At 42.7% G+C, this 14,406-nt stretch overlaps 1 protein-coding gene across 1 annotated transcript in view; it reads right to left on the bottom strand.

The window, feature by feature from the left end:
- Positions 1-10,232, bottom strand: part of LOC138293369 (cytochrome P450 2J2-like) — a 296,940-nt gene extending 286,708 nt beyond the window's left edge. Inside the window, exon 1 of the mRNA XM_069232565.1 lies at positions 10,023-10,232. Coding sequence (XP_069088666.1) covers positions 10,023-10,232 — 210 coding nt within the window. The remainder of the gene's footprint in view (positions 1-10,022) is intronic.
- Between the last annotated feature and the right edge of the window lie 4,174 nt (positions 10,233-14,406).

Genomic DNA, 14,406 nt, shown 5'->3' with positions numbered 1-14,406 from the left:
TAAGCCAGCCACATGCAGTCAGGGAAAGAAAGAGAATTTCATCCGGCGACAAGGAGGGAACATAAGCTGCTATCTTCACAGTCAGCAAGGAACCAGGAGAAAAAAAATTGGCCCACGAGCAGCAGTCATTAATCTCTCCCATCTCGCAAATGTTTGAGAAATCGATGAAAGTTTCTTGCAAATTTGACTTCAAGTACTCTGTTGGAGCTATATTCATGATCCCCAAAAGTAATGTGAATCTCTCAGACCCACTTTCTCCAACCAAAAGGGAAAGTAGTCTTGCACATGACTGGAGTATAAAAACTGTGCCCGGAGTGGAGGCGGAAATGAAGGTCACAATCTCAAGCAAAGATTTGGAAGTACTGGAAGGTAGCCCGGAGAGGACCACTGAGGAAATGGAGGCTGTCTGGGGTTCGATAAGTGACTTAGAGTTACTTGCCTTAAGATCTCCTTCCTTATCTCCGGCAGCCTCCTCTACTCCATCAGTATCAACTTCAACTAGGTTCCTGAAAAATGTAGCCCCGGTGCCCCTTGAGGTGCAAGTAAAAGTCCAGCAAGGTTTTGAAGCCTGAAAAATGCAACCGGGCAAGAAAGCCTGTGTTTGTGGGCAAAGGTTTGGCAATGGTAAAGCTCAAGTCGCACTTCATGCTCCAGTCCTTAAAGGTTCCTTTAAACAGGCCTCCTTAGATCCGAGTCCTCCCAGATTGCCCAAGATACTTGGTGCAAATAATGTGAATATCAATTTAGTAGGTACAGACTTTGAAGCGAAGATAAACTCATTGTACCTTCAGGAGGGGTCTGAGTCTGAGCTACGCAGACGGAGTACGCCATGCAGACAATATGAGCAAAAAAGTGAAATAGTAAACTTAGAAATCGAACTACAATTAGCTCAAAAAGCCATCAGATCTCCCCCCGGAAGAAAGAAAAATGGAAAAACCTTGCTTGCAAACCCCACCAGACAAGTTAGACTACAGAGCAGTGTGGGATATCCTTTTCAAAACCTCGCAATTAACCCTTGACACTCTGACAAATCAATCCACAAAAATGGACATGGAGGTGGATTTGCTAAACGCCATGGCTAAATCCGTATACGGATTGATCAAAAGTTGTCTGCTCTAAGCACACTGATTAAGCAAGCCCAGAAGTTCACAGAAACAATGAATACTGGATGTACCTGCACCCTAATAGTTAACAAATTAGCCACAATACCGGAGGTCGTTGCAAGTTTAATGGATGATCTTAAAACCAAATTCAATATTGTTAGCTGTAATAAAAACAAAAACCAAGGTTCTCTGCATCAACCGATAGTGGCTGAAGCCCAGACAGGTGGTGACATTGGCAAGGAAGGTGCCAGAGGAGACGTCTGTTGTACTGAGCCAGTAGTGGAGGCGTATGAAGACAAAATTAAAAGTGAAGCAGAAGGGAAGGCTTCTGCTCAGCTTCTATCCCCCCATCTGCTAAGTCAAGTTGACATACCGCTGACAAAAAGACAGAGGAAAAAATCAACGTAAAGCGAGAAATGAAACCAAGGGTGTCTCCGTAGCCTCTAGTGACATATCTGAAAATATATCTGTTAAATCCGAAGCCCAGCAGGATGATGAGAGGAGGTCCATGCCAAATCAAAATATTTTGAGCACAGAGCTGTTTCTGCTCTTTGAAAACCAACAGGATAAGCGCGGCCACAATGGAAACCATGATGAACTAGCCCTCTCTGTGGGGATAACTCCGCCAGAGAATATTTGCAGCCTCATTAAATACTCGCTCGGAGCGAATGGGAAGGAGGTAGAGAACTTCTCCTAACCACAACAACCGAACGCCGAAATAAAGCGCAGTACGCAGTACGTTCACCAAATTGGTGAAAATGTAGGTAGCCTGTGAGGACCCGGAAACGAGAAACAAAAAGCTTTCACTGCATCTGCCTTATCTGCCTCTGCATTTGGGGTGGCCGCCCAAGCCAAGTCTCCTCAAGGTGAAAATGCACAATATGTGTACAATTAGGAAGGAATTGGAAGTAAGCCAGAAAGCACTGAAATTGAAGAACATAAAGCTGTTAGTTTAAGGGAGTGGGGAGAGGATGGCCATACCAATAACGTCTCTCATGAAGTACATGTAGAAAAAACGCTAAGAAACATACTGCTGGAACCAGGTTGCAACTTGTGATTAGATTTGATCAGTCCTTTGGCCCCTCCCTTGAAGAAAAAAAAAAACTTCACATTTAGAAATCAATCCCGGCATCTTAAAAAGGGACACCTCATTGCGTCACCCAACTGCTGGCAATCAAATTGTTTTCACACCAGAATACCAGTCTAGGAGGTTGCAAAACATACTTAATCGTGGAAACATTCTGAAGCTCCTCCATGCAATACTATCTCTTAAAGGCATACTGTCAACGGATATTGACTCAATCAGATTCTTGCCCTTGCTGACTGCAAGTGTAAAAAACACTCAAGAATCAACTCTAGTTACATGGGCGTCACCCCAGCTAGCCCAAAAAGTTCAACAAGAGAAACACACCTTCCAAAAGTGGGGAATAGGGATTACCATACCAAGCCAAGTAGGATATCCAGCTCCCCTAGTATTCCAAACTAAACCATCAAAGATAGCACATAGCACAAGCAATGGGTTATAAGCAACCATTCTGCGTTTTTAGGAATCTGAGTGGTAGCACAATTTCCTCTTACCCACCGGTTCCTTTATCATAGCCGACGAGGCCCTTGTTCACAACTACACAACTAGTGACAACTCAAAGCAAGTAAATCTAGGGTGGATGACAGAAGTCCTAAATGGAGGTAGCCGCCCTTGATGGTTAAACAGATCACTATCATGACCCAGCAGAGTGAGAGAAATGCAACATTCACTGAAATTGTGCTCATGAAATATTAATGGAGTGAATTCAAAGAAGCATCAAAAAGACATAACAAGCCTCCTGAGTGATCAACATAATATTTTACTGCAGGAGACCTGGGCAATGCAGCCCTTCACAATAGATGGGCATATAAGTTTCTACACCCCGCACAAAAAGTGGAGGAAAAAAATGCGGATGTTTGGGCGCCCAAGGGTGGGTTTGGCACCCTTCACAGCAGTAAGCTTAAATAGACACAGTGAGCAGTTAAGAAAAGATAGGGCAAGTATCTTAGTAGTTAAACTTCTGAACTGGCATAAAAAGATCAACAGGCCGTTACTGATAATTAATGCGTATATTAATGCGTATATCCATCCTGAAGCTTGCTCCAGGAAGTTTCCAAACTGGCAGACATAGTATTAACACATTTACAAGACAATGCTGCCTCAGAAATGTAATGGCAGGTGACTTTAATATGAAATTGTTGTGGTCATTTGAATGAGAAGATCAAATCTTACAACAGGATCTCCTATGGGCAGTTCCAAAACAATCGGTTCGGGCAAAAGGCCCTGGCCCCATGGATGAAAACGTGATTTCCTTTGTTAAAAATCAGGAGGCTTTGGGTCTTAGGTTTAGAAACGGGAGGTGCCAACAAGACATATCGCCTTTGGCATCATGCTTTGTGTTGAGGGCACCTTCCACAATAGATTATACAGTGGTTACATTGCCACTACCTAACTTAATATCAACCTTTCACATTATAAAGTCAGATCAAATTGATCATGGTCAGCAAAGAGTGGAGGTTAATCTACATTACTCAACTTTCAAACATGCCAATTCTCTTCGAGGTGAAAAAGCCACTATTATTTATAAGAAACTTCATTGGTGTGAAGGATCAATTGAATCCATTGGAGTCAATGCATCGGTTTTGCTAAAGAAATATTTTAATAAGGAACCCAACGACCCAATAACTATGTGGTCCTCGTTCTTAGAAAACCTCAGGGCCTCGTATTTCACAAAAGGCCAGCAAAAAAACTGTCACCGTAAGGAACGTACCATGGACATATATAGGATTAAAATATCAGCTTCCACTACCTTGGTAAGGAGAAAACAAAATATAATCCTGAGATTAGATAAGAATCAACCAAGGAATCCCCAAATCCAAGACGACCTATTAATAAAATATATTGAAAGTTAATTTGGGAAGAAAAGTCCCAGAGTAGGCATAACTTCTGGGTTAAAGCACTGTATCTGAGTAAAAAGAGTAACTTACAGGGTTTTTAGGAAAGGGTGAACAGCTCTGATAAGGCCCCAGTGTCTATAATCAGTTCTAATAGGGGGGAACCAGTGTGGATTGTTTTTTTTAACTAAGCATTTTAAATTCTCTAACAATATAATGGGGGATCATACTCTAATGGGTGTTATATGGGGAGAAATAGGCCCGGTGTGGGGGTAATAACAGCTCAAGGCAGATACCCCCAAGATCTAGAACCCCTTTTCTTGGCAGAAACGATCAGGAGTCAAATCAGGAGAAGCAGAAAGTGGGGGACACCTGGCGCTAGGGGATACCGAATGCCCCATATAAATCTAATCTGGGATTTTGGGCAGAGAAATTGGCGATTGTCTTTAACAGTGCCTTAAAACTCGAAACCATTCTGAGCTCGAGGAGGGGCTTATTAATTATACCTATTTTTAAGGGGGGAAGCTGCTTCTGTCTGGGAAATTATTGTTTAATTATTACTTTAATCAATACAGAGGCAAAGTATTTTGCAGGTCTACTTTTAAATTACCTTTTAACCTTTTGACTTCTGAGGACCCCCACTGCATCATTACTGGAAGCCGGGGACCCCCAAGCAATTTGTACAATTTAAATTTCAAACATTCAAACAGTAATGTGCAATAAATAGTACACACTAAACAAGTACTCAAATTACTAAAGATATAATTCTTTTATATTGAACAAATATGCAAAAATTGAAACATTTTATTGGGAAGGTTGGCACTGCATCTCAGCAACTAACTTTTCAATGTTTAGTTTTATTTAGGAAAGGTGAATCCTCAGGTCAGATTCTTACTTTCCGGGTGATTTCTGTTATTATTTTTTTGGTAGTAAGATCTGAGAAAGCTTTTTCACATAAATATGTGGTGGGGAAAGGAAGTAAATCATAAGGGCCTCTCATCTCCCCCTACCCTCTCTGTCACATGTAATTCATTTGTTTTATAGCACCTCGCATACCACTGTCAGACCACTTTACAGGGGGCTACAAGGTGTAGGATTCACATGTCATCCACACTGGTAGGCATTTTCTATGAGTGTTGGGTCTGGAGAAGCACAAACTCAGGATTCAGAACACAATGAAGCTGTTAGCATTGTCTTTAACGATAAGAATGTATTTCTACACAAGCAAACCTTTTTAGCACCATAAGGAAAATGAAAGACTAGGAAAAACAACTTTCTAATTTGTGTCCTGCAGTTTGCGTGCAGCTCTTTAATGGCAGTTCATAGTTCACTATGCTAGATTACGATTACGAACTGCACAGTAACAAAAGAATCTCTTTGACATAAGCAGTAACCGGCTGTGAAATCCACTACACATCCATTACTGTTCTTTGCATGATACATGTCCTTTGCCGTAGACATATTAACCACCTGCGCTACCTTTGAGTCAAAACTGCCACTGCCCAAAACTCTCATTCCTCTTCAGCAGGTACATTAATCACTAGAGTTATCTTGACGCTTTTATTTTTGCTGTACACAGAGCTTTGCAGTGCTTTTAAAACCGCTGAATAAAGGTAGTAATAAAAATACGCACATGTGTGTCAGAGGCCCCAGCTGGAGAAGTGCATTTCTCCCAGCCCAGGTCTGCAGACCCCATGGGAATGTGTCAAGGACCCCTGGGGGTCCACGGACCACAGGTTGGGAACCACTGTTTTAGAATGTTACCTTTTCCCCGCTTGAAGCTGATGGGGGCTAATTTGCATTCACTCTAAAGCAGTGGCCCAGCCAGGAATAAGCTGTGATGAGTGGTATGAAAACTGATCCCATGTACAAAGGCTTGGGTGTTGGGAGGTGTTTTTCTCTTCACCTGGCAGGAAGAACTGTGGGGTGGGCCCAGGAACTTAATCTACTTCAAAACGGTGTCCCCTGTAACAGGCAAATGTTTGGTGAGAAAAGGATTTACACCATCTTGGGAGTGAGGGTGCACTGTGGATTATATACAGTAGGACAAACAGAAACAGTTTCAAAAGCAAGTAGAGTTACCGCTGCAGGGGTGGGGAATTTATTAAAATATCTACTTGTCCATGGGACAGGTTGCCTCTGACATCTACTTGTCCTGTAAAAAATCTGCTTGTCCATTTGGTGCCAAGTAGTGTGACGACAAATTATGACAGCAATCTCATTATGTAAGACCTCTGATAAAGCATCTCTAATTATGCCAGGGCTACTACTACAATAGGGTCTGAATACTTGCAATTTCAATCCCTACAATAGCAATTTCCTTATTTTGCCACCTTTCCACAGATCTACATACTGGGGCTGGGGGAAGCAGTAAGCAATAGTTCCAGGGCTGGAATGCCTTTGAGTTTGCAAATCTACTAACTTGCATGTTTTAAGGATTTCCACCAGCTCTTCTCTAATCTTTTCCCATAATGAGAAAGGTAGAAAGGTTGGAAATTTACTCATGACAATGACAGAAGAAGAAGTTCTTCCAGGGTTGGGGAAAAAATTGGTTGGGGGGGGAAGTGAACTTGTAAACGCTCAATATATTTTCACATGAGCAAAGCTACACATGCATATTTGCTCGTGCTAAAATACAGTTCACAAATATTTTCTGGTAGTACAATTTTCTGGTCTACTTCTGTAAGTTCTTGTGAATTCATGAAAGCTACTAATTCAAAGACATATACCATGGGTACACTTGTGTGACTTTCTTTAAGAATTGGGTCCCTAATGAGGTCTGGCGTTACAGGCATTTTGTTTTTATTAAACTTCTATTTCTCTCTCTATCACCTGGCTTTACTGTGAGTGATCGCATTCTGCTCTTCCACAAGGAGTATATTGGCACACAAAGTAGTTCTGTTCAGTGCAGGAACTACTGTGGCAATCAGTGGCGTAACAAAACTGGAGGCCCCCCAGACTCACTCAGGGCAGGTGCTGTGCTGAGGGGGTCCCTTGGAGGGGTCCCCCTGCACTTCAGGGGCTGTGGGGCCTTTGTTACACCACTGGTGGCAATGTATGCTTTTTTGCGATCAAAAAGCCTATTTTTGCTAGTGTTTGTTACAATGGTGATGGCCTGGCAGCTCCCACAACAATAAAGTGTTAAAAAAGCCACGACAAAACAAGGCATGCATTGACGAAACCAAAAGACACACAACAAATGTCGGATTGGTTGGCTTTGCCAGTGCTTGTTTATTTTCATGCTTCCCATAATCTTGTTGAAAATGGTCACACTGACTTTCCATTAGGAATATTTTTTGGAAATACTAGCATGTATCAATACATTTTAATAAATGACGCTTCAAAGAAATAGCACCTAAACTTTCATAGTAGTAAAACGTTTTTTTTTTCCTACTTCCATTTTTTTCGGAACATTTTATTTTGAAAGCAAAGGATCATCACACTTGCTTACAAGCTTCTAGAAACATTTGCATCTAATCAGAGAGCTTTCTGGGAGCATTATACTTAGCCTCATATTGTTAAACTTTTCAAAACGTGTGTATACCTTTTTCTTTACTGGAACTACTGTCAGTTGTGAAGTATGACCTTAAAACGTTTATTTCAGCGCTCACTCTAATAATAAAGGCTTTTCATTAATGAACCATAACTACAAGTTCAAACAGCATTAAGATATATACACTCATATTACCTCAACTACAGACAGTTCCCTTCTTTGTAAACTGGCAACAAAAGAATTTGTGCTGCAGGGGGTTGGGCGTACTTGTCACAAGTGCAAAATAAACATGAAAACATGTTGCCTTTGACCCCCAAACAATATGTCCTAGGTGTTGGGCAATAGGAGTTCCACATCCCTGCCCCTGGGATCATCTACCCATTTGCTTTGGGAGGAACCAGGAGTAATATACTAGTTGGTTCCAGTCATAAATATGGCACCTCCACACACCCTTTTTAGAACACTTTATGGACTTGTGTAAGAAGAGAAGAGTAATGGACCTGCTGTCTGTAACTAGAGAGGTGCCTTGAAGGACTGGACCTGCATCCCCTTGTAACCAGAACAAAAATGTGGACTCCAAAGTGTCAGTTGGATGACCTGTGTAGCTACAGGGCCACAACAAGCTACAAAAGGACTTTTCCTTGAAGTGCCCAGCTGACCAGTAACAACTGGAACTGACTTGGAACCTGCTGGAGTGAGTTTTCACTCTCAAGTGCTGTTCCTCATGCCCTGGAAACCTGGGCTGTGCCTAACTGCACTTGTCATACTGCCTCTGAAAAGCTGGGACTTACAAACGTTATGGATTTTCAGACCTCTGGAGAACAGGAACAAACAAACCCAGTCTATCCACCCAAGACACGGCCTTGCTGGTTTGAAGAAACAGTTTTCTCCCACTCAGAGCTTCTTCGCAGCAGCAAATCAGCGAGCCCTGTGCGATAAGTACCCAGCATCATGGAACACATCGTCGGATACAGCCTGGCGGCTTGACCCACTGAAAGTTTTTTACTTCAATTTCACAGACTGAAAAGACCCAAAGTAAAACTCTATTATGACCATTGACCTGTAATTGTTTTCAGCGCTATTATTACTTTCATCTTTCAAAAATGTATATCTTTGGTACTCCCCAATGGATTACTGGTGTCTTGGTGTCATTTTACTTATTAATTGTTACTCTATTTTCCTCATTCAGTTTGGGGTTTGTATTGCTTGGTGTTTTGACTTTATCACTGTTCTGACAGTGGATAAATATGTCACACTTTGCCCTACGCTAAGCCTGTCTACTCTGCACAATTGCTATCAGGGGGTGGAGTTCAGGTTAATTAGTGACTTTGAAGGGTCACCCAGTCTCTCGTTGTGATTATTCCATCAGATGGGCACTCGTCCACCCCAAATAATGATCCAATTTTTACAATCATAGAACAAATAGACATTTTTTAATTATTTTTTGAAGGCTTATTGTTTTAGGTGTATATGTCAAAAAGAATATATACATAATTGTATTGCTTTTATTAGCGTGGATACAAACAATAGGGCAGACTGGTAAAATGCCAACAAGGTTGTATGAATCCAACCAAACATGCAGTGTTATTGAAAATACTGTGCAAGTTATAGGTTTGTCAATAACACCTTGTTACATATTCATTATGCAAAAACCAAAACACTTTATTTTCCATTTGAACATCTTGCCTTTCCTCGTTACCTTTGTTTACCGTCACCCTTTAATCTTTGGCCCGTCTTGATATTAGTTTTCCCCCTAAATTAGCCCTAGCCGTTGTTTCTATTCTCTTCCATTCTCTTCCGCTCGTGTTTATTTCCTTATGTGAGTCCATATGCTCCAGCAACTATTTTCCTAGCTTTCAGTATTCATATTAACTTAATCGCGCTTGAAATCACTTTCATTATTTGTATTTATCACACTTTCTGTCTATCTCTGCCCCGGGAGAGATGGGCTGCTTCCGTCTGATTTCGTTCCGAAACGCCGATTAGCAGGGGATATACGATGCCATGGGGATACCAGATATTACACAACACCGGGTATTGATTCCAGGTTATCTCATTCCCATTTTAAAATTAAAACATCAGATGTCTCTCTACCTTTCTCACAGTCTCTCTCTTTTGTTTTACATGAAAGCTCACTGTTTTGTATTTTATTCTAGACCCAGGAAGAAAAACACAAACAAAGCAGATCTCACTCAGGACCCCCAAACCATAAAGCCAAGAATGCACTTTTTTGGAGGGTGTCACGCCTTTAACAACCTCGTGAAGCTGTGCCCCTGCTTATTATCACTGTTACCAGTTCACAACTTTTGAAAGGGTGTAGAAAATTACATTTTTGAATCATCGAAACGTCATTAGTATTCTCCGGTATTTACACAGCAACATACTTTTAGTTGCATTATATCACTTTTCCCTTTAAAAGTGCCCTAATGAAAATTAAGGAAACGGGAACTTGAACATGCCAACAGTAAGGACTACACATATTCTTCTTGTGGTTTTTTCTGCCATACCTTGCCAATTACGACATCAAGCTCCCGAACATCAAAGCTCGGCAACGATCCAATAAAAGGCCAGGAGAAGGGTCCTGGGGGGAAATTCTTCGGCGCCTTCCTTTTAACATAATCGCCAACCAAGAGGAACACTGCTAAGAACAACAGGACGTTTGAGACGGTCGCGTGCTGCACAAGGAAAGATACAGCAGACAAAAAGGACAACTCCATAGTTCTAGAAGAAGGTTCGCCCACTCAGGGGAACAAGCAGGAGCTGGCCCAAGATTCTGCGTGCAGCTTGCTTTATCCGACGAGCTCGCGTGCAGCTGCCAGGACTGAATTTCAGTGCCAGCTCAACCCATACAAAGAAACCAGAGAACAAGCACAAATTATGTCGAAATAAGCTAAAAAAAAAGCCCAGCCCGCAAGTATTCATTAAAGAAATATCAGAGCTCATACAAGTTGTAAAGCAATTTTTTTTTACATGTGAGCACTGGTTAGAATTTGCAGCCTAGCCCAAAGGATTAATAGAAGACATTAGTGGGCATATTTATTACTTCTGACGCAACACTGCGTTGCAGCACTATAGAGTCAGAAAAATCTGCCCTGTGTTGCGCTATTTCCTTATTCCATGAATGCGGCGTATTTATGGGACGGCGTGCCATGGCGCAAGGACTAACGATGTATCACAAATTGCGAAACAATGGTGTAGAGAACGGCACAAGCTGGTGCAACACAAGTGCTCCCTATGTCACGCAAAGCTGATTTGCTTGTTGTAAAGCAACTCCACATGCCTCAAATCAGTATTGCATCACGCGGGAATGTTCTCCATCGAGGGGGCATTTGAAAAAATGACACATTCAACATAGCAATACTCCAATACTGAGAGGCATGGAAGGATCTCAGGAGGGTAACAACCCAAGCACAGAAGACTTGACATCATCGCAGGGGACGAGTATGAGGAAGTTGAACTTCAAAGAGGAGGAGAACCAGATTTTAATAAGTGAGGTGACCCAAAATGAGCATCTCCTATTTGTCACCTCAAAATTATTATTAGCAAGCAAGGATGCAATTGGCAATCCCTAGTGGATATAATCGACTGGATAGCACAAACAAAGAGGACCATCCTAGAGTGCAAGCAGAAGGTGGCACAATTACAAGCACAGGACCAAAGAAAAACTGTCCAGGAATGCTAAAGCAGCCATGAGGGCCAGAGAGGGACCTGATGTCCAGGAGGAGTTGGATCCACCGGAGGAGCAGGTGGCATCCCTCATTCCAACAGATTTGGTAGATGGAGTGGAAAGGCAGAACAGTGCTGAAGTGGAGGACCGGCAAGAACTACAGGGTGAGTCAAAATAAGTGACCATATATTAGCAAACTGTCATTCAGCACAATGCACCAACATACTTCACTGCACTGCACTGCATGAAAGGAAAAGGGAAGGAATGCCACACATGTCAACTCATCCTTCAAATGACTGTCCTTTCCTTGAACAGTACCAATTTTACCAGCCCAGTTCAGAGCTGGCAAGTTTCCCAGGTCTATGAGAGATGTTCTGCCCCATTCAATGTATTACCTCTCAATACTCTGACTTAAAGTGTCATTTACCCCTTCACTAAACAGGATGACAAGTTACAGGATACAAAGTAAAAAACCTGGACTGGAGCAGCACATCATGCATGGACCTGGGAAATTTGGTAGATATGCCAGTGCCACTGCAGGCCCCCTAGCACCATAACACAATTGTGCTTGTGTTGGAGTCAGGTAGCCAAAAGTGTATTGTAATGTAGAATTGGAAAATGGGTCTTTGTAGAGGGTCAATATGTCACCCAAGAGGTTCTCTAGGTGCTGAGAAGGTGCACGCACTGCAAGTGGAATCACTTAAAGAGCCAGGTGTATAGTTTCTAGTACAAATACATATTTGACAAAACTGACCGGATGAGCTGGAGGAGGTTGTACCAGGTGTAGGCTGCCATGTGTGAGAACACCCTGCCTCCTGGCATGATAATAGGGATATTAGGAATGTGGTGAATGCAAGTGATGAAGAGTGGAGGTTCATGATTAGTTGGTGGAACTGTAGATGGTGTGTGTGCTAGGTGGGTCCCTGGTAGTGTTGTGCTTTGTAGGTGTGGTTGGGCATCTTGAACTGCCAGTGTATCTGAACGGTGAGGCAATGTAATTTTTTTGAAGTGACATGTGTTGTGCATGCTGCAAGGTAGGATGAGTAATACTATGGCAGTGGTGTGTTGGATAGTTTGCCTCTTCTGTAGCAGGTGTGCTGTAGTAGAGGTCATTGGTATACTACAGTTGAAATGTGATAATGGCCTGGGGGATGGTCATGTTTCAGGAAGGAGCCATCTGAAGAAATGCCTGACCATGCAAATAAAGTGAAAGCAGATGGGGTGATTGTTGCAGTTTGAAGTCTCATGGTGAGGTAGGTGTCCAGGACTATGTACAGTTGTCTTTGGTGGTTGGAGGATGAGGGTTTTGGACCTAGTCATGTGGGCAAGCACCGTTAGTACATGTTGCAGAATGTCATCAATTCGATCTTGTCAGGGTTGAGTATGAGCAACTAATTTCACATACAGATAGCCTTGTTGGTCAATGGCATAATGTAACTACTGTTAGGGGTGTTGTTTTCTCTTGAGACCTTTTGCATGATCTGGGTGTCATCACTGTAGGAGATGATGTCTGAATGATGATTGCAGACGAGTCATGTACATATCCAAGACAGTGGGACAGATTGAAGCTATTTGCTGGAATTTGGAGTTGTGCTCCTTGGGTTCTGAGGAAATGGAGTGAGCATGGGCCTTTGCATACTATCATTTACGAAGGAGGCTATCCACTTAAGAGATGCTCCTTAGTTCTTAGTGCTGTGGAGTCTGGAGTTGGAACAGTGTATGCTAGAAAACTACAGGATTCACCAGAAAACTTTAAATTATACAATACAGGTCCGTCTGCTTTCATGCAGTGCAGCAAGGTGGCTTGCTGTGTAGTGCTGTGTGGATGTTTGTGGAAAATGAACCCTAGGGTCCAATAATACACACTTTGCATGCACGAGGGGACAGCAAGGCAGCTTGGTGTGTAGTACTGTGTGAAAAGCAGAGTGTAGGATAGTGTAAGGTATAATATTATTTTGCATGTCTTAGACAGTGCTGGGCTGCAAACAGATGGCTAGAGCAAATGCAATTACCCTTGCTACATGGTGCAATGATTTTTGTAGTGGTGATGAGAAGCCAAATTTGAAACAGTGCAAGCAGGCAGTAGAAACATGTAAAATGTGGCCCTTTCTTGCACTCACTCTTTCAGGCACAGCGGGGCAGCAAGCTGCATTGCTTTGTCTGAAATTAACACAAATATGACCCCTAGTGGATACTGACGTGTGAACAGCATACATGTATTGCCATGTGAAAGGCAACAATAGTACAATATGGCCATATACACTTGTAAAAACACGTTTCACATATCTCAGTGCACTTGAAAGTGAAGCAAAATACTGTCTGAATGTTACAGAAATCATAATCAGTCATGGAATCCTCTGTTTCTTTCCAGTGGGACAAACAACACCTCTTAAAGATCAGCCTGTCTGTAATGCCCAACCTGTTGAGGACACCATCCTGCCCTGCTATGAATGAAGACACCTTCCAACAGTTCCTAGACACTTTTGACAATTCCCCTCCGGAACTGGCAAGGGGCGACAACATTGTTGGATCTCCATGTGACCCGACACACACTGGACATGGATCATCAACCTATGGCATCACAGCTAGGGCTCTCAGGGACCCCCAAGTTGCTTTTCAAAGGCGAGTAGTAGGAGTCCAGCAGCAGAAGGCTGATGAGGTCTGTTAGGGGATGGAGACCAAAGCGGGCACTCTTGACAGAGTCCGTAGGTGTTTTAGCCCCAAAAAGGGGTTGGCAAAGACTATTATAGACACCTACATTTGGCTGCATGGGGTTGATTAGTCCCTAGCTGACATCGCTGGTGTCATGCTGCAGAAGGAACAAAAACACCAGCCTACTACATATGACACCAGTGAAGTTGTGAGGCACCTGGGGCCATTAATACATCTATCCAGTCCCAGGAAGACAAGATACACTCCTTCACAGCAACAACAAGTGCCCTTAATACCAGTGTTGTTGCTTTGTCGGTTAATCAGCAACCCTTGCCAGATGCTACCATGCTGCCTAACTGGCAAGGACCAATACTTTGGGAGCATGGGAGTCACACCTTCTGCCTCTGATGTGTGTGTTCCTGAGACTGGTAGCATCTCTCAGCTGCCTCCCATTCAACCACCACAACTTCCAGGGGAGGCAGAACACGCTTCGGAGGAAGATGTAGATTTCCCCAGTTTCAGAAGAAGAACACCCCAATAAACATTTGTGAATGCCCCCTAGCTAGTTTTCC

Source organism: Pleurodeles waltl, chromosome 4_2 (assembly GCF_031143425.1).
Source record: "Pleurodeles waltl isolate 20211129_DDA chromosome 4_2, aPleWal1.hap1.20221129, whole genome shotgun sequence".
Lineage (NCBI taxonomy): Eukaryota > Metazoa > Chordata > Amphibia > Caudata > Salamandridae > Pleurodeles > Pleurodeles waltl.
This window is presented reverse-complemented; position numbering and strand designations above follow the sequence as displayed.